The 20695-nt window shown below is 35.8% G+C and overlaps 1 protein-coding gene across 5 annotated transcripts in view; it reads right to left on the bottom strand.

The window, feature by feature from the left end:
* Positions 1 to 20695, bottom strand: part of PHTF2 (putative homeodomain transcription factor 2) — a 110935-nt gene that overhangs the window by 73373 nt on the left and 16867 nt on the right. For all 5 annotated transcript variants that reach the window (XM_019744554.2, XM_019744557.2, XM_074340641.1 and 2 more), the window contains exon 2: positions 15317 to 15396. In XM_019744554.2, the coding sequence (XP_019600113.1) occupies positions 15317 to 15361 (45 nt within the window). In that variant the 5' untranslated portion in view covers positions 15362 to 15396. The remainder of the gene's footprint in view (positions 1 to 15316; positions 15397 to 20695) is intronic.

Below are 20695 nucleotides of genomic sequence, written 5' to 3'. Positions count from 1 at the left end.
AAAAGAGAAATTATAATAAATCAGAAAATTTATATTCACTCTAAAATAATTTTATTGTTTTTTAAAAACAGGGAAACTAAGTAGTAGTAAGGGCACAGACTAAATTACTGGATTTAAATTCCAGCCTCACCACTTACTAACTCTATGACTTCAGTCAAATTACTTTGACCTCTCTGAGTTATCTCATTTATTGTAGTAGAGAGAGATTTCTGGAGAAATTTCCCATTTTTCAGGAATCTCTCTCCCCAATCCTTCCACTCAGGAAATTATGTAATAACATCTGCATGAGGAGTTTTATTAGAAAAATAATATGCAAAAAATTATGGGTAACACGAAAGTAAAAACAGTACTGGTATTGGCTTATATTCATTGAACAGAACAAAAAATCATTTATGCCACCCAAAATGGCATAATAGGTTGTCGATCTCTAAAACAAGCACCTAAACACTGCAGCACGGACTGACTAGGACCCCAACTTGGATGGAAGGCCCCATCCCTGGTTACTTAAAGATATTAGGGTCTCTGGTTTCTACTCCCTTGTCAATTGAGGCAGTTAATGTTGTTGATAATAATAATAAATAGCATTTATTATTTATCAAGTGCCAGGCACACTTTTCATGTATTAACTCATTTAATCCTCACAACTCTATTAAGTAGGTATTACTGCTATCCCTATTTCATAGTTACTAAGCCTTAAGTTGTACAAAGTTAAGTCGTACGTAGAAGAATACAGGAGTTCAAATCCAGATGAACTGACTCCACAGCTGAGCCATACCAACCACAATTTCATTCACATCCTTTCACAAAGACCACCCTACTGGCTCTACTCACTAAGAGGAAGGGTGGCATTTCACCCCTAAATCATTGTCAGATACTTCTGCCTCTACTGACTCTCCATGGCTGCCGTGCTAGGAGGGAAGCTATCAGGCTCTGTCAAGAAACCAAACGAGGATGTACACAAGTCTTCATGAAGCCTGACTTATCAGCCCTAAAAATAGTAAAACAGTTAATATTATTAGTAATTATAGAGTAACTATAAGGATTCACTGTGCTACTGAACTAACAAGATGTACTAGACACAGAAGAGCTCAATAAATGTTAGCTATTATGTCATTTCAATGAATTACCTAATTGCTTCCTTTTCCTTCATATTGTAGCATAAGACAAGGAAGGAATGTACATGCATTATTTGCATTCTTTTAGTATTTATCATAGGTTATAGTCTGATTTGTCATTCTAAAACATAAGCCTGACTAAAAAAATGTGTACATAATGATTCAAGACGACAGCAGCTTCCTTGTTTAAATATCTCTAACCATTTACTATAAATAGCATGAAAAGCTGTATTATATTTTTAAAGTAATTTAAATGCCAAGAGTACTAAAATATCTTGGTTATTTAAATATCTTTGTATTTTTAAAAATACCTAGCACACTACTGCTGTTCTTTAATCATTTGAAATAAAAAATGAGACTACAAAACATGTAAATTATTCAAAATCGAATATTGTTTGGCTTCCTTCGACTTATCTACATAGGGTAAAATCAAAATGGAGAAACAGTTAAGATAAACTGCTCCCGGGTGCTTAGTTCAGATTCCCCAGAATCAGAATCTAAGAGACCTGGACCACTGTCCTCACTGGTCAAGAAAAGGTGTGCTGGGGGCTGGTCCGGTGGCTCAGGCGGTTGGAGCTCCATGCTCTTAACTCCGAAGGCTGTCGGTTCGATTCCCACATGGGCCAGTGGGCTCTCAACCACAAGGTTGCCAGTTCGATTCCTCGAGCCCCACAAGGGATGGTGGGCTCTGCCCCCTGCAACTAAGATTGAACACGGCACCTTAAGCTGAGTTGCCGCTGAGCTTCAGGATGGCTCAGTTGGTTGGAGAGCAGGCTCTCAACCACAAGGTTGCCAGTTCAACTCCCGCAAGGGATGGTGGGCTGTGCCCCCTGCAACTAGCAACGGCAACTGGACCTGGAGCTGAGTTTCGCCCTCCACAACTAAGATTGAAAGGACAACAACTTGACTTGGAAAAAGTCCTGGAAGTACACACTGTTCCCCAATAAAGTCCTGTCCCCCTTCCCCAATAAAATCTAAAAAAAAAAAAAGAATAAAAGAAAAGGTGTGCTGTAATTGCAAGAATCCAGGTGGCTATAAAATGACTTGTAAGAATGACTACTGGTATGCCTACAGAAGTTACACCTTTAATTTTCATTACAGGATTAGGAAGAAATAAAATATTCACTGACAATAGTTGTTAAAGTTATAATGAACCATTTATGTAGGTAAGACTGTGCTAAAGTACTAATTTTTGTCAAGTGCCTTGTGAAGAATTTGCAATCTTACGCTGTACAGACCAGCATTATCTTCTTGTACTAATGAGACAAGGAAAATAACTTAAGTCAAATAAATTGAGAAATTATATTTTCTCTCTCTCTAATGCAGCCCCGTAACACTGCAAGTTATTCACACTATGAAACCTGTCATCATAAAACTTGTTTACCTTTGTCTAACTCAGTATTTCCCTAACTTATTTGATCACAGAATCCCTCTATCCTACCAACATCTACTCACATCCTGCAGAACACACTTTGGAAAACGTTCCTTGTATAAATGTGGATGTGAACAGACGCCACCTCATCTTTACGGCCCTTCATGCTGTGACCTTTGACCCACTTCACTGTCCTTAGTAAGCGTATCAGAGTCTTCCACTTAATGATTATCTGTGTTCCTTAAACTGTAACCATAACTACTTTTGTTAGCAATGGCTAGGATGACAATCAAGATGAAAACCAAACTGGTGACAGTGTTAACTGTGGTTACCCAGAGGCATGGCCAGACCACCAGCAGATATGGTTTTTATAATATAAAAACAGTACAGTCAAATATATGGTGATGGGAGGAGAACTGACTCTGGGTGGTGAACACACAATGGGATTTACAGATGATGTAACACAGAATTGTACATCTGAAATCTATGTAATTTTACTAACAATTGTCACCCCAATGAATTTAATAAAAAAAAAAAAAATGTACAGTAACAGGAGTCTTTAGCAGAGAATAATTTGCACAAAAGTACTGGGCCTTCTGTCTGCTCCGGTTCAATCTTCCGGGAAGTAAATTACCCTATAATAAATTCTGTTGTAGTCTATGGAGTTGGCTGCTTCATCTTTTGGCCTGAAGATACACCTACAAAGGTGTAATGGTGGCCATTACACTTTCGCTTCCCTGCCGGACAGTGACTCTAGGCTAACGTATTATATTTAGTACTGAATGTAATAGATATTTAGCATACAGGGACTACTTTACATGTTACCACTAAATAAATTAAATCAAGTCACTTGAAGTAGGTGTACAGCTTGGTGCATGGCACAGCACAGGAACTCAAAACGATAATGAAGAACTACATGAACTAAAAGTTTACCAGAAGTATCATCTTCTGACAGCACTGCTGTGATCAAAGCAGCAAACCTTTACCAAGTACCAACTGTAAGGTAAGGCATAGAAATAAATAATGGAGATGCAAAGATTAGCAGGGGGATTAATTATACTGTAAGTCAAGCTGTGATAAGCGCTAGAATAAACAAAATGCCACTGTAACTCAGAGGTCGAAGAATAACAATTTATAAAAGAGATGCCCCTATAATTGCTGGTGGATGGAACAGAGTGAATTTAGGTTATAATTATACCGTGAACGACTCTGGATATTTATATCTAGGATGGTAAAAAAGGATCAAGATCTCTCCGTAGCGTTCCCTGTCCCTACACAGAAAGGACTGCTCCCATTTCAAATTTGTTCCCTCAAGGAATGCAGTGAAATCCTACTAGATCCTGTCACAGAGACTCAGCAGCCAACTTGAATAAGCTCCTACTGGCAACACAGAACAATCAGAGCATCAATAACTGCAACAGGTTGAAACACATCAACTATCTTTAAAGCCAAGAGTTCGCAGATAATTAAATACAAACAAACAACTGGTGACTTTGGAGGATGCTAGGTAATTACCACATTACTTTGTAAACTTGTAAAAACAGAAAGACTCAAGAAAAGAAAAAAGCACTATACTTCTGCCATGAAAGGAACACACCCAACTTTTCCATAGAAGCAGGCAGTGGACACCTAATCCAGTCTCCACGGGATTATGAAAAATGTCCTTAGGGCAAGATTCTAGCTTTCAGTTGTAAGGACCAATCTGAGTTAGTTTTTAAAAAAGGGGGGAAGGGGTGGCCAGATGGCTCAGTCGGTTATGGTGGGCTGCGCCCCCTGCAACTAAAGATTGAAAACTGTGACTGGACTTGGAGCTGAGCTGCGCCCTCCACAACTAGATTGAAGGACAACGACTTGGAGCTGATGGGCCCTGGAGAAACACACTGTTCCTCAATAGCCCCCAATTTAAAATATATATGTATTTTTTTTTTAAATAAAAAACTATTGAAAAAAAAAAAAAAGGTTGGGGGGAAAGGGGGCCAGGAGTGGGCATCCCAAGCAGAAAGGTGGAAAACAGTCTGGGAGACTTCAAAAAGTTGTAACTGTTGGAGGGTCAGAGCTAGTAAAAGCTGAGGGCTGGAAGAGGCTAGAAAGCTAACTGAAATTAGAGCAGAAAAATTCTTAAAGGCCTTGTGAAGAAACTTCGAGTTTATACCATATGCAAGAGGAAGTCTTTGAAGAGTGTTATTGAATAGGTAAGTAACAAGATCAAATTTTTATTTCAGATAACCCACTCTGATGGCTGTGGGGAGAAAATATTTAACTGGAACAAGAATGAAGAAACAACAAAGGAAGGGGGATCACAGCAAATATGAGCAATATTTAGGAGATAATATTAACAGAATGGTGACCAGAAGCACACATTTAGATGGAACTTTATGTGAGTTCCCATAGTGCTTTAAAGATAATTCTATTGTAGCATTTACCATAAAATACAATAATTATTTGTTTGCATCACTGGGGACAATGATGTGGGGTCATTTTAAGATAGGTACTCAGTGTTTGATACATAAAGGCCCATCACAAATGCTATTTAAAGTAGATAGGTGCAACTTCTACCAGGACATGATTCTTTTGGAGAGAAAGAGAATCTTGGTAATAAAAATCTTTAATCCTAAAAGTCAAACTGTACTGGTAAAACTAAATGTACTGAATTTTTCCTATATGAAGTCAATGTAATGAGGTTTCATCTAGCAAGTTTCTCTAGTTTTATAACACTAAATAAAAATAGAAAACATAATAAAGTATCACAGTAGCCATCCAGCAGTAATTTAAAATATATAATGATATCTACCATTTTGAGATTGGAAACATAAGACCTCATCTTCTGATTCCCCAAAGCTCCAAAAGAACTAAATTTTAATAAGGCCACCTTATTTCCTCTTTATGTACTGTCTTTTACCTGTTTAAAGCTATGCACACAACCCACTTCTCCACAAACTACAGAAATCAGAACTCTATAATTCTAATCCCATCATAGAGGGTTGGGGGAGACACCAAAAATGGAAAGCAAACTAAAGCAACATTTCACTTTAAATGACCAGATATATCTTCATAAGGATATTAATTTGGGGCAAAAATTTAGATGGGAAATTTTTAGGTTGTATACCTTCTCCAGCACTTTTATTCTTGTGAATCGATCCTTGGTACTAAATTAAACTTTCATTTGAATAAATTCTATGGGCCAGTTAGCAAAGAACAATGTAGCTTCTAAGTTACCCTGTTATATAGCATTTATAAATGTCATTCTTTGTGGAACTACAAACATACAGCAGGTTAATACCAGTGTTTCAGACACTCTCAGGTCTTTTCAAAGTTGGTACATTTGCCTAATTTTAGGCTGCCAATGGCAACCTACCAACTTGTTTTACCAACATGTCTGTTACCATGGTTTAAGACAAACTGACTGCAAGATATTTGGAATATAACTGGCAAACATTATATCCTTGACTAACCTTTCTATTTTAAATCTATTCATTAGAAAATGAAAAAGGTTAGAGACTAGTTTTCCAGTAGCATTTTTCTTCCCAACTCCCAACAGGAATAAGAAGCTTTATTCATTAAAGATTTTCAACTTTATTCCAATAACATTGTTTCTTGGATCTCCTCCTACCTGTGTAAACAACTAATTTTTAGACACTGTATTTGGCAACTGCTGTAGGCAAATGAATGTTTCCTTTTAATGGCATTCCATTTATCAACGAAAAGTCATAAGCAAATAAATAAGAGAACTGCAGCATTTCAAAGAAGTTATGTACTATGTAGAAATTCCTAGTTCTGACGTATCAAAGTATTTGCAAAACAAAACCAAAAACTTTCTACTACCAAATATTCAACTTCTAAAGAGGACAAACATGGAATAAATACTAAGTATTTGGGTGTTTATGTATTCACAGTATCTGAACATGGTGAAAAGATGTCTCAAGAACCTTAAAAACAGATAAAGAATTTTCTACTGATACTGTTTTTGTGAACCCAGTACTTTTATACTCAGGAGTACTGAATATAGATCCCCTTGGAGCCTATGTAGCAGCCCAGGTGGATACTGCTAGGGAACAGTCCAAGGTATTTTTTTTTCACCATTTTCTTTACCCATGGGATTTGAATCCGCTATCTCAATGAACAAGTACTGCTCATTCGTAATTCTGTAATTCCTGGGGTAGTTTACAAGATCTCTAGACTAGGTAAGATCTCTAGATGGTTGTTCAATAGACTGTTGCAATTACAGAAAAAAATACATTCTCATACATTTGATGAGATGAACAGTTATTCATGTCTGCCCAGTACCTTGGAATGTTACCTCATTTGGAAATAGGGTTTTTTTCAGGTATAATTAGTTAAGGATCTCAAGATGAGATCATCCTAGACTTAGGGTGGACCCCCAAATCCAATGACTGGTATCCTTATAAGAAGAGGAGAGGACACAGAAACAAAGTGCAGAAGCCACTGTGAAGACGGAGTCAGATTGGAAAGATACATCTACAAGGCCTGGAAGGAATACTAAAGATTGGGTTTCCCAGAAGCTTGGAGAGGCACCTGAGACAGTTTCTCCCTCAGAACCTCCCTACAGAAGGAACCAACCCTGCTGACACTTTGATTTTGGACATCTGACCTCCTAAACTGTGAAAAAAATAAACTTCTGTTGTTTTGAGCCACCCAGTTTGTGGTCATTTGTTACAAAAGTCACAGGAAACTTACAGAACTTCCTATAATATCTTGATATAACAACTAAGTTAATCCATTTCATCATAATAAATCAAACCATGAAAATACATATGGAAGCACTCCGAAAAATAAATGTGATTTAAATATGTGCGGGGGGGTGTACTATAACATCATTATCATCGTCACTACCATTACTGTGATTGTATCAACACATATGTATATGTAATACTAATTATGTCTTCTTTTTTAAAGATGTATACCTCCCCAGATACTCTCTCATCATAAGTCATCTTAAAAAAAAAAAAAAGAAAAAAGAAACCTCTCAAATTAAGCAAATTAATTTTATAAAAAAATTTTTGTCTATTTTTTAAAGCAACTTAACACAGAAGGAAGAGTGGCCTGAAAATCAGCAGACCGGAGTTTTGGTTTTATCACTAATTCATGACTATTAAAAAGTTATTATGTTTACAGGCATCAGGTTTCTTATTTATAAAGCAAAAGGTTTAAAGGAACTACATGATCTCTAAAATCAAACTATCTTGACTACTGTATAGCAGTAGTCTGTATAGTTTCTTTCTTTCTTGTAAATAAAACTAAAACTTAAATTATTTATGCTAGAGATCCCCAAATTGGAGAGAGCATGAGGGTGGAAAATTAAGAACTTTATGACCAAAAGGAGGGAGAAAAATCTTAAGTGAAAAGGTACATATTTCAGCAACTAACCAGTCTATTGCTGCTAGGACAGTCTTATTTTTTGGCAAGTAAGTGATAATGAAAAGGAAGAGGTGGAAAACATGATCAGTGACTGAAGCAAAGAAAGTTGAGGTTTATAAATTACATTTAATCATGACTTTGTTGTATGGCTGGCTGTTAGACAATAAACATCAACTAAATTCCCACTATTCTAATACTGGATATTAGAAGTCTGACATTTCAGCTTTCTCATTTATAAGTAAGAATCTTTTTAGCCTCATGTAAATTCTTAGAATGCATGAAATAAAGCACTCTGATAAGTTTGGGAGCAATTCCTCTGATAAGTGTGACTATGAAGTAATAGTAATGGAAATAACTCCCGTTTATTGAAGGCTTAGCCTGTGTAGAACACTTACATATACCATCAATTAATCTTCAAAGAAATATAAAATAGTATTTATATCCATAAAGAAAGTGAAATTCAAGGAAGTTAAGCAACTTGTCCAAAATTATACAGGCTTTCCAGAACACGGATTCAAGTCTCTGCTTCCCAACCCCACCACCCATGAAGACACTGCCTCACAGAGCAGTCACCACAGGGGGCAGGTTGGGACTGACAGGCAGTACAGAGGTTCTGTAGAGCTGTAACGTTCTCTTTCTTGACCTGTGTCTTGTTTTACAACAGGACACAAACAGTCCTGAACACAAACATGTGTTCAGTTTGTAAAAATTCATCAAGCTGAGCACTTATAATCTGTGTGGTTTTCTCAGTAAATATATCTCAATAAAATTTACAATAAAACATAGCTTCTATGCATTAGGACTCCCTCTTTTGTTAAGTAAAAATCCAAGTCAAACTAGTTTCCACAAAAAGAGGGAATTTACTGGCTGACACAGCTAAACAACTCAAAAGTGGAGTGAAGATAATCTCAGGGTGCAATGAACCAGGAGAGCTGAGCACCACGCTGGCCTCTGGCTGCCTCTTGTTTCCCCACTCCTGCCCCACTCAGTGTTGCCTCATTTTCTTCTCCTGTCCACAGCGCTCTCCATGCTGAGGTAACGCACCTAACGGCGGCTCCAGACTTTCATCTTTCTAGCTCCTTGATGAAAGAAGAAAGAATCTTTTCCATCAGTTCTAATTAAAAGAAAAGTCTGTAGAAGGACAGTTTGGGTCATCAGACAAACATGGATTGGTCACTGTGGCCAAGGAGCTGGACCATCTCCGGTCTTGCCTTAGCTGCATACTCACCTCTTTGGCCAGATGGAAGGATATGTACAGCACAGATGCGGTCGTTAAAGAAACTGTGGAGAACTGAAAGCCATTCTAATGTCTCACCTATTATATTCCAATTCATAAGATACCGTATTTTGCCGTGTACAATGTGCACTTTTTTGCCCAAATTTGTGAGGGAAAAATAAGGATGCACATTATCATTAGTATTAATTCCGTATCTATATGAATGTTTTTAATTTTTATTTATGCTTATGAGTTAAAAGTGCAATAATAAATAAATAAATGCTAACATGCCTTTAGAATACAAGAAACAAGCACCTAAATAAAAACAAATAAAACTTTGAATTAAAAAAATTAAAACGAAAGATTCCCCCCCAGAAAATTTGGGCCAAAAACGTGGGTGCACATTATACACGGTAAAATACGGTACATGACTAGTATTATTTTTAAAAGAGATACTTCATATATATTGAACAATTCATAAGCCACTTTTAAAAACTTTTTAAAAATCATATTTAAAGTTGACTTACTTCTGCACAACCCTGAGAGGCACACAGGGGAAGCATTACTATCCTCAGTTTATAAAAGAACTGAGGCTCAGAGAGATTAAGTAATATTTTCAATAATACAAGCCGGTAAATGCCATAAAATCAAATACAAGTGCTCATTCAACCATACCACATTACAGGCACAGTAGTCTAAAATTACATTAAAGACTTAATGGTACATATGAGAATATGGTTCAAGGAAAAAAAAAACTTAAAAGAGAAAATGTAATAAGCCCATTTGTCTGAGGCTAAGTACCTCTATTTTGGTAGATCTTAATTTTCTATCTACCACTATAACCATCCAGAAGCAGAAGAGAACTGTACAGAAACCATATCCGATCAGAAAGCATTTCTTGTGTATCACTCAGAAGGCTTTCAGTTCCAAGGGACTAAAGCTCAATGTCAAGTGACTGAAAAAACGATGGGGATTTATTATCTCACACAATAAGAAGTCCCAAAGTAAAACATTTCTGGAGTTAATTAATTCGGTGTCTCAAAAAGTCCTGAAAAACTCACGTTCTTTCCATCTGTCAACTCTGCCATCCTCAGCCTTGGCAAGCTCCCCTCACGGCAGCAAATTCACAACAGCTTCAAGCAGCAGAACCTCACCCACCAATGTCCAGAGAAAGGAAACAGATCCTCTATTTCATTTCATTCATTTTACTATGTTAAATTAGGTAATATATGTAAAGCTCTTAGAAAATGCCCGGAACATAATAAATGTCATATAATTTTTGCTAGTTTTTATTGTTGGGCCTTTTTGAAGAGAGGGAAGACTTTTCCAGATGCCTTCCTTTTTCCTTAGTCAGAACTAGAATACATGCCCCTTCATAAGCCAATCACTGACTGGCAACAGAATTCCACGATCGGCTTAGACTACAGGATTCACCGCCTCTGAGGATTTAGATACATACTCCCAGGCCTTAAGGCTCTGTGCAGGATAATGAATTCCAGTCACAAAGTAGTTCTTCCCACAGGGAAAAAGGGCAGCAATAGTTTGGTGTAAGAAATCCGTTTTATGCCCGTCCTCCACACGTCCTTTCTTCTCACAGAGCTAAAAGAGGAGGGGTGTGGGGGTGCCTCGGGGTACGTTCCCACAACTTGGAGGAAGTTTCCTGTGCTAGGAAATACACCAGCTCTAGGAGCAGGGAAGGAAAGAGGCAGACAGACACATCTGATGGGGCTCTGGTCTTGGGGTTTGGCCAACGCTGAGAAAAGCATCACCACGTTGCATGGTTTACTTTGACAGCCAATAAATGTCCCTGTTTTGCTAAAGATAGTCTGAGCTGAAGTTGTCTTACTTGCAAAAAACCCTGACTGATATAAAAAGGAAAATCTTAAAAGTAAATAACAGCATAGGTTTTGGAGTTGAGAACTGCGATTTAATACTTCTTAACCATCTGTACGTCCTTGGGCAAGTTATCGCTCTGAAATGCCCTACTTATGTACTTGGTATGTACACACACACACACACACACACACACACACACACACACACACACACACACCTGAACCTTACTAAAAAGGGAGAGAATTTAAAGGTCCCAACTGATTGATCAGTCAAATTCATGTTACTCAGGCTAGTTTCTCATTTATATTACTAAATAAATCCAACTGTTAGCTCCTATTTAGAAGCCATTAAATATATTTATTCAAGTTTTCTTGCCGGCTATTGACTCCATCAAGGCAATGATCAAGGTCTATATATAACACAGTCCTTCCTCAGTTCTGTAAGCTACGTGTAAGTTCACTATTTTACTATCTCTACAGTGTTGCCAATGCTTTTCTTTCCTTTAAAATTTGGAGGTTATTTCTGGGCCACCCTTCTCGTATGTATTCATCTCCTGAAAATACAACCTCAATCTCTCATAATTTGACCTGCATATTTACAATAGAATCCTAGGGGTCATTTTTTTAAAGGAATATGTAGTGTCGATTATCTTTGAACCCATTATAACTTCAAGCGCCTATTTAGGATGCCTTCCAAAAGACAAACAATCCCCTCTCCTTAGGAACAGAAAACTAGAAATACGACAGCAGAGTACTGTGTTATAAAAAAACATTCAACAGCCCAATATTAACCAAAAACTGTTCTGGTTTTTCCTTGTCACCATTCTTGAGGCATTAATTGTTCCTCTGAATTAATGATTGAAAATTTGTTTCGATAATAACGTTCAAATTGTTCATGGTTATGGATGCTACAAAATTAAGTTTAAAATTAGATATTAAAGGACTTTTAAAATCTCTAAATAAACCATGTAAAGAATAATTCATCAAAGGTACCTGATCCTTCAATTAGATCTTCCACACACATTTTAATACTTTAAAACAATTTGTTTTTATTTATTTTCTCCAGGAAATTTCACATCAAATATCACAGCTCATGTTTACAACAGTCCATAAATCAAGTAATGGTCTTTGGGGCTAGCTAGTGTTCAGTACTCAAAACAAAATATGAAAATGTCATCCTTTTCCAGTGGGAAAGGTGACTCTGAAGTGAGTTAAAACCAAACAAATACTCAAGAAAATGAATGTGAACATTTCTTGGTTTTTATTTATAGTGATACCTCCTATATATCCAGTATAAGCTGGATACTATGGAATGATACTAATAAAATAAAAACATATTAAAACTTTTAAAATCATCTAACTGGGAATTCGTCACCTGGGGTTAAAATCATATGTGAAATTTTGTGTGGGTGTACATTATATATACTTTTCTGGAAATAAGATCCTGGAAATTTAAAAATTTCATCACAATTTCAAAGGGATGCGTATGACTGAAGAAAAGAGGCTGAGAAGCATTATCTAGTTAATGTAGGAAAGTGATAAGTGAGACCCAAAGAAATTATTTGCCCACGATCAAATAATCAGCAAGTATCTGCTTTAGCACTTAAGCCTTCTTTTCACTGAAACATAAATACCTCTAAAAGGACTTTTTTTTTGTAAACACGTGTTTAAGAGAAAAACAAATCTGTAAGACCTAAAAGCAGTGAAGAGAACTCTCAAGCTGATGATAAAAAGCATTACCACCATGGCAGATGAGAGGTATGACTTCAGAACAATTTGTCCAGGGTGGAGCAGGAGGACAGAGAGTTCTAAGAGGGTCATTCAGGAGAAAAAAAAAAAGGGAACTGCTAGACTACCTGAATGTGACTGACTGTAACGAGGAGTTTTCCAGTTCTAACAGACTTTGGAGAATTAGGGGAGAGGGGGAAAAAGTTGCACAGACAGGAAACACTATCACAGTACATTATATGACGCAGCTCTAAACAATGCATATATAAACATAAGCTGTGAATACTGATTTAACCAAAATCTATAGTTATTGGGGTAATGGGGGGAAGGGGGACTGAGGGAGCTTATAAAAAAGCTAAATCTTTATCATACAGTCAGAAATCAACAAGTAACATCTACAATAAAATAATCAACTAAAGACAAGGTAGGTGTGTTTAAGAACATAAGGAAAATACCATAAAAAAGCCCCCAAACAGTGTTATTCAGTAGGATACTATTGCATTTTGAGAAAGGTAAATCTCTGTAGTATAGGGCTTCTTAGAACGCAGGTCAGCAAACTGAGGCCTGTGGGCCAAATCGAGCCCGTTGCCTATTACGTAAATTAAGTTTTATTGGAACACGGCCAAGCCTATTCATTTCATTCGTTTACGTCTTGTCTATGGCTGCTTTTGTACTGTGAAAACGGTGAGTAGATGCCACGGAGACCTTATGGCCCTCACAGCCTACAATATTTACTATCTGGCCTTTTACAGAGGAAGTTTGCCAACTCTAGTTTACTGTATTGCATGACATTTAGTATCTTATTCCTACCCACAAATGTCAGTATTCCCCCAAAAGTAATTATGAAAACCAAAACTTCACACCCCACATTTGCAACCCAACCTCCCCAACTCCCTACCAGTGATGCGGAGTAGAACTTTGGTTTGAGAACCATGGAGCTATAAAGAATTTAAAGTGATTGTCTCTGGGGAGCAGAACTCAGAGACTGGGGAAGGATAGAAGAGGGACTACTGGAGGGGTGCTCTTTTTCTTTCCAATAAGCCTTGAAACACTAATTAATCTTTCAAAGTAGTCACATGTATTTCTTCAAGAAAATTACATTTAAAAGCAAAAGAAAAAATATACAGCAAATCAAATCTGGTTAATGATTCTAGGGACTTATGTGTGACTTATGATTCTAGGGACTTAGGGAAAATGTGTGACTACAATTGTTAGATATTATTTGTGACATGTTCTATTTGCTCTGGAGAATTTTTTGTTACACACATCCAAAGCTGTGAGGTAAATGCCCCCCGCTCAGATAGGAAGGGTGTCACTGTACTAACTGAATGTGAGTATAATATTTCAAACCCTCGGATCAGAAGAAAAGTCAACCTAGTACATTCTACAAGTGATCTTCAGTGAAGTTTGAAGTGTTTTACATAAAAAGCCAAATAGATAAAATACTTAAAAAACATTATCAACACTCATAAATAGAAATTAAGAGAAACGCTTTCAAAGAATTAAGCAGCAAATAAAATTTTTTTAAGCTTTCTTTAATTTAGTTTTATTTTAAGTTGATTGGAAGTTTAAAAGTAAAGATGACACCCATATAGAACCACAAAAGGCTGAATTAATAGAATGATAACACTTCTACTTCCAATTTAGTACCTCATATGAAAAATGTGATCTTGTATAGCTGCCGTATGTTTTACCCAGAAAAGAAACACATCCAAAGATAAACAGTATTCTTATGTTTGTCTAATTTTTAAAGTGTTCTAATTACTACGTATTTCCAATTCAACTAAATTTTAAAATTGTCTGACTTTCCCACATAGGAAAAGCTTTCAATATATATTTTGTTACTAGGGACCTGAAGAATAAGGATCAAGAATGATTTAAAATATGAAAACAAACATAATTCACTACATACACTAAAACTCTAAGATACTACATATAATGAAATGCACATTTAAAGAGTGTAAACAACACACTTTGGGAGTAAACAGTATACTTACTATATTTTTAAAAAGGCATTTATTCTCTTGCACTTTATAAAGAAAACATTACATTGGTAAAGCATATCTTGAAATGTACCAGATGATACAGCTAGTTTAGTAGTTATGACAACGATCCTAAAACATCAAAATAAACATCTTAATATTTCAGATTATAAAATACAGTCCCCAAAGGTGTATTTTACTGAAAAGATTCAGCTGTTGAATTGTAACTTACAAGAAACAGATTGAAACTGTTGTTTCTTTTGATGTAAAATAGCTATAAAATTATAACAGCTCTGCTAAACTAACTTTCTTTTAAAATAAATTAACGCAAGAAAAACTTTAAATTTTAATGCTTTTATAAAAAGGCTAGTTATATTCATCATCCTGGAAATTTGGTTTACATTATAACTGAAAATAATCACTCTAGCTGAATATGTGAAGTAAAAACTGGAGAAAAAATATTTTTTATTTTATTTTACTTCTAAAACCATTTAGAAGTAAAACTGTCACAAGGAAAACCAAAATATTCTTCCCCTTCCACCCAAAAGATCCTGATATCTATTTATCATTATTTTAGGTAATATCTGACATAAATCCATAGCACGCACGCACACACACACACACACACACACACACAAGCATTTGTAGAATAAAAACATTTAAGAGGTTAAAAGCTTTGACTATCAACTTACCTTTTTTTGATACCAGACTATAGCATCAGTGACTTTGGACGCCATTTATTCCACTGAAATCACACCTTCGTCATTTTAAGCTGTGCAGGGGAGAAAAACATACAAATGACTTCCACCTTCCGAAAGGAAACTGCACAACATGCATATATAGCACTCTGGTTACTTGTGGAGCAAAGGGTGTACGACTACACTTATATTACACTCTTCCTCATTACTATTTTAGCAACAGGTTCCTTAAGTAAACAAAATCAGTTGCCATAATAAAAGAAGGCTCTTTCTACATGAATATAACACTTCAATTTTTTTACAAAACAGTTGAATTGTTTGTGTGTTTTTTTAAATCAGCCTTTTAAATAAATATCAGAATTTCCCAGGTTATACTGGAAATTTTTCATTTATAAATTCACATGATAGGAATCAGTTCACTCCTAAACAGATCAGTTTTGCTGTACTTTCTATCTAGGAACTAGTGTCAATTACTGTTGCTAAAGGATGGCTTGATAGAGATGCCAAAATGTATAATCATATTTAATTTTCCCTGATACTCAGTAAACACAAAGTTGAACTAAAATCAAATAACTGGAGAAACCCAATTAATTTATATCAACTACTAGGCCAATATTATAGCTAATTACACAGGATTAATTAACATGAAGGACTTCCCAGATATCCCAGTTTGCTGATATTTAGAAATTTACCACAGACCATTCCAAAGCATCTTTTTCTTTGTTTGTCTAAAATAGTTTTTGAAGAATTAATTTCTAGAAAGACTTAATTCCAGACTGATTCCAGTTAACTCTGTAATACTTTTCTAGTTGTAAGACCAGGCTGGATGGAGGGCAAATCAGGTATGGTGTTAAGGATGAGCCTCAACAGGTTCTAACACAGATACACTTGCCCCAGAACAAACTCATTCCAGACAAGACCATTCAAAGCCACCAGGATCTCAGGGAAATCCTGGAGTAAAGCACCCCGCTGAGCTGATCCCAGCATGTGCAGATCTGCAAACATACAGATGCTACAAATATAATTGCCCCAAGTAAATAAAATACTGAAAGTGTACGTATCATTCTTGCGAGCAGATTAGCATTGAAATATAATGAAAATCATCATCGGTAAATTCAAACGTTCAAATGATCAACCTATAAAATTTAAGGCAGAATTTACTTAGTGCCTGTATTTCAGTGCCTGTATTTTTGACAGTGCTATAAATCAGATTAATTTATTATCTTTCCTAAAATACTGATTCTATCTTTAACTGATCAAATTCAAACAAACTATGTTTTGAAATTCCTGACAAATGCCCTGGTATTTGTTGTAGGAGGAGCATAGAGTCAAAAGACCTGGATTCAAATATTGTCTTCCTCTATCTAATATGCAATATTGAAGGAGTCGCTTAATCTCTGTGACCTCAGTTTCTTTCACTTGTACAATAGGAATAACTATACCTATCCATCCCTCAAGAAAAGAACCCTGAGATTCTTGCAATACTGGTTTGGTATTGATGAACTCCTTTTGCTTTTCCTTGTCTGGGAAACTCTTATCTGTGCTTCAATTCTAAATGATAGCTTTGCTGAGTAGACTAATCTTGGTTGTGTATCATTAATTTTCATATTAAAAAATTGTGCAATCCATGAACTGGTAAGTATTTATATTTCCTTTTTTAAACATGGCAAACAGTTTAGAGAAGGTATACATGCAATCAGTTTTTGGTGACATTTAAAATAAAAATAGCTACCTGATTATCATAAAATCACAATGTCAATTCTCAACTACATACATATGGACTATTTAGATTTCAAAGTTCACTTCCACGAAGTTTCTCAGTCAGGCATGGGTACCTCCATTTCTCTCACTGGGTTTTTTTTTTGGAAGAATTGACCTAAATCTTCCATTTTGGTTTTCCTGTCCTGGAGGCTTCTGGGGGTGATTCATTAGCTTTAACCACATTTCACCCGAGAGGATTTTCTCCATTGATTCTGCTAGGGGACTACTGAGTACAATATTACACCTTCGTTATATTTTTTGGTCAAGACAATTGTGTATGCTTTCCAAACTGATTATAATTCTCCTTCGCCCCACTCCTGGTCTGCCTTGACAAATGCAAACTATTAAAAAAAAAAAGTACAAAGCGTATGAGAATATCAACTTTTCACTTTAACCTCCTTCTACTTTACCCAATCTTTACTGACAAAAATTCCATGTTGCCTGCCAAGATAAAGATCCTCGCTCCTAATCCCCCACAAGTGTAAATAATATACATTTATACAAAATGTGAAAGAATTTTTTTATTCACTCAATCTGTTAAATGTATGATATATTTAACGTACTGGGGAATACTTAAATGGTCACATATAAATAATAATAATTTTTTAAAAGCTTCAATGAAAGTGCAGAAAATGTTGCCTGCTTCAAGTAAAACGATCTGAAAGAAAAATTTTTTATATACTTTGGTTTACACCAAGCTACAGTAAGAAATAAATTTCAAAATATCAACTATAACAATACACAAGGTGTAAAAAATGTTCTAAATATTTCAATTATATTTATTTGAATTTACAGAAATAAAAATTCAGTCAATTTTGTTTTCAAAAAAAGAAAAACACCCTTCTTTAGTAATGGTAAAGTTTGCTGTACACTCATTTAATAGTTTTCCACTGTGTCAACAACATTTCAGTGACACAGGGTGGCTCATACCTATTTTTAAAACAGGTTTTACAGCATGCTAAGATAGATTTCTGAATCAGACATCTGACAAAGTAGACTCAAAGACACGCAAATTTCACATGAGTATAAACAACAAAAATTAATAACTCAACAAATGATTTCACGAAGATTATTTCTAAAGCCTTTCTACTTCTTTGATTCTGTCAGTCTAGGAATACAGATTTATAGTCTCTATTATCATGATAGTTCATGATAATTAACTTCTAATGCTGAATTATGGTGTTAAAGTTAATTTACAGGAAAAAAAACCAGAAAGTTTATTGGTCATCTTGAACAGAGGATCTTAAATCTTCCTTTTGGTTTTTTTTTTATCAACAGATTTGATAGAAGGATGGGTATTAAGGTATGGAAATAATTCAATTATAAAACCACAGAGTATATCATTTAAATCTTCCTATATAGACAAGTTTCTCTGAGGTAATTCTCTGTTTAACTGCTTTAATCATTATACCTTGTCAAAACATCAGAAATTATTCTTTACTACGTCAAGGTTCACACAAATTGCATTTTCTTATTTCAAAGACCAGGGTGCAGGAAAGATGACTACGAAGTGATAGTATGTAAATCTGTCTTACAGAATCGCACTATCAATACAGTAATGCCCAGGAGTAGTCTTTGTACAAATGTAGGTTTTTAACCATTCCCTGTTAGAAAAACATCAATCTATCAAACACTACACGTTATAGTGTATTTTTCTCATTATTCTGTAACACATTTCTGTTCCAGCGTGACTCACACTACACTCAGACAATAATTTCTACCCACCCCTGGACACTCTGCTTGTGCTATTATTCCCATTCCTTTTCTCCACTCATTTATCCTTTTAAATCAGCTCAAATTCTACTTCCTCTAAGATGAAGAGTGCCTACAAAATGCCTAAAAAATGTTGAAGATTAATGTCTCTTCCAGCACTGATCTGTACTAATAAATCTGGCATTTAAATAAAAATGCATTGTATATAAACACTCTTAAGGGGGAAAAAAGGCATATTTCTTTCTCTATGTCTTATTAAGTAGCCCGTAAATTATAATATGCAGTGGAGGAAGAAAAGCAGAGAAAAATCAATGACTAAGTATCAGGAGAATTAGGTTCTAGATCCCAGTTCTGATATTAAGAGCTGTGTGCTTTTGAGTAAGTTTTTGAGTTTTCTGGGCCTCAGTTTCTCGTCAGTGCCATCGAGCCACACATTCCACAATTCGATAAAGGTTAAACAGATAACGGTTTGAGTAACGCACAGCAGTTCCTCTGAATTCCTCTATTAGCACACTCATGAACATTAATATTAATTTTAAATCAGTGTTACATATATGGAATTTAACACAGTAGAAACTTAGACAAAATGGAAAACACGTTATTTTTAAAAGGTAGTTTATGTAAATCTTCTCAGGCCCTGAACTAGTTGTTATTCTATTCAACAAACAACCTTATATCACTCCCTACTGCCCTCAGAATCATATTTAACTACTGCCCTTTAGAATTGTATTTAAACCCTCTAAAATCTCACCCTAACCGACTTACCGACTTTTCTCACTGTTTTCTCATACATGCTATGTTTCAACCACACCACATTTCCTACACTTTTCCACCTCTGTGCCAATATTAACACATCTCTTTCCAAAATAAGGGGTATTTCAAGAAGGCCTTCTAAATTCCATTTTCTCTCCAAGTTTCTCCAAAATTCCTCCATTAAAGATTCCTCATCCTGTTCTGTGTTCCCGTTACACTGGGGTGCCCCCACATAGTTTCTTAAAGAGGATCGGGGTCCAATGTCTTTATTATCTCTGCATTCTCCTATAGCTTTTCGTGTATACAGCTAACCCTGAACAAGGCGGGAGTTAGGGAGGGGTGCTGACCCCAGTACAGCATAAAATCCACACATAACTTTAGACACCCCCAAAATTTCAGTCATCCCTCGGTATCTGTGTGTGTTGTGTGTGTGGGGGGGGGAAGTTGGTGCCAGGAACCCTGCAGATACCATAATCCGTGTATGCTCAAGGATTTAAAAAAAGAATTTAAATCAAATGGCACAGCACAATGCATACAGTTGACGGTCTGTATCTGCGGATTCCAAACCACTGATGGAAAATACTTTCTTGGATCTACGGTTGATTGAATCTGTGGATGTGAAACCCTGGACATGGAGGGTCAACTGTACATTTATTGAAAAAAATCCGCTTATAAGTGGCCCCACACAGTTCAAATCGGAGTTGTTCAAGGGTCAACTGTATTAATAACAATGATTACAAACCAAATAAAAAAGCTGGCAACCAAGCCACCATCATTGATGAATAAGTTTAAGGACCAGAATGGAAAATTCTACCAGTCCAACACCTGCACTACCCCAATATAAGCACAAACACAGAAACCATACTCTTTCCCAACACTAAGAGGTACAAAAATATCGTGAAGTATTATAAATATGACACATTTATTTACTGATATATGAACTAATCAACCAATATGTAACGATTTGCAGACCTAAAAAGTACAATAAAAAGGAGTTAAGGTCAAATCTGCCAAGTCTAGTCTAACTTCATTCCTACAGGCTAAAGTTAAATATAACTCAGTTGCCTCCTCCACAGCTAAAATTAGCAACTTTTAGACTTCAGAAACTGGGAACAAAGCTGTTCTGCCCTTAAAAAAGGTAATAAA

This window comes from Rhinolophus sinicus, linkage group LG09, assembly GCF_036562045.2.
Source record: "Rhinolophus sinicus isolate RSC01 linkage group LG09, ASM3656204v1, whole genome shotgun sequence".
In the NCBI taxonomy this organism is placed as follows: Eukaryota; Metazoa; Chordata; class Mammalia; order Chiroptera; family Rhinolophidae; genus Rhinolophus; species Rhinolophus sinicus.
This window is presented reverse-complemented; position numbering and strand designations above follow the sequence as displayed.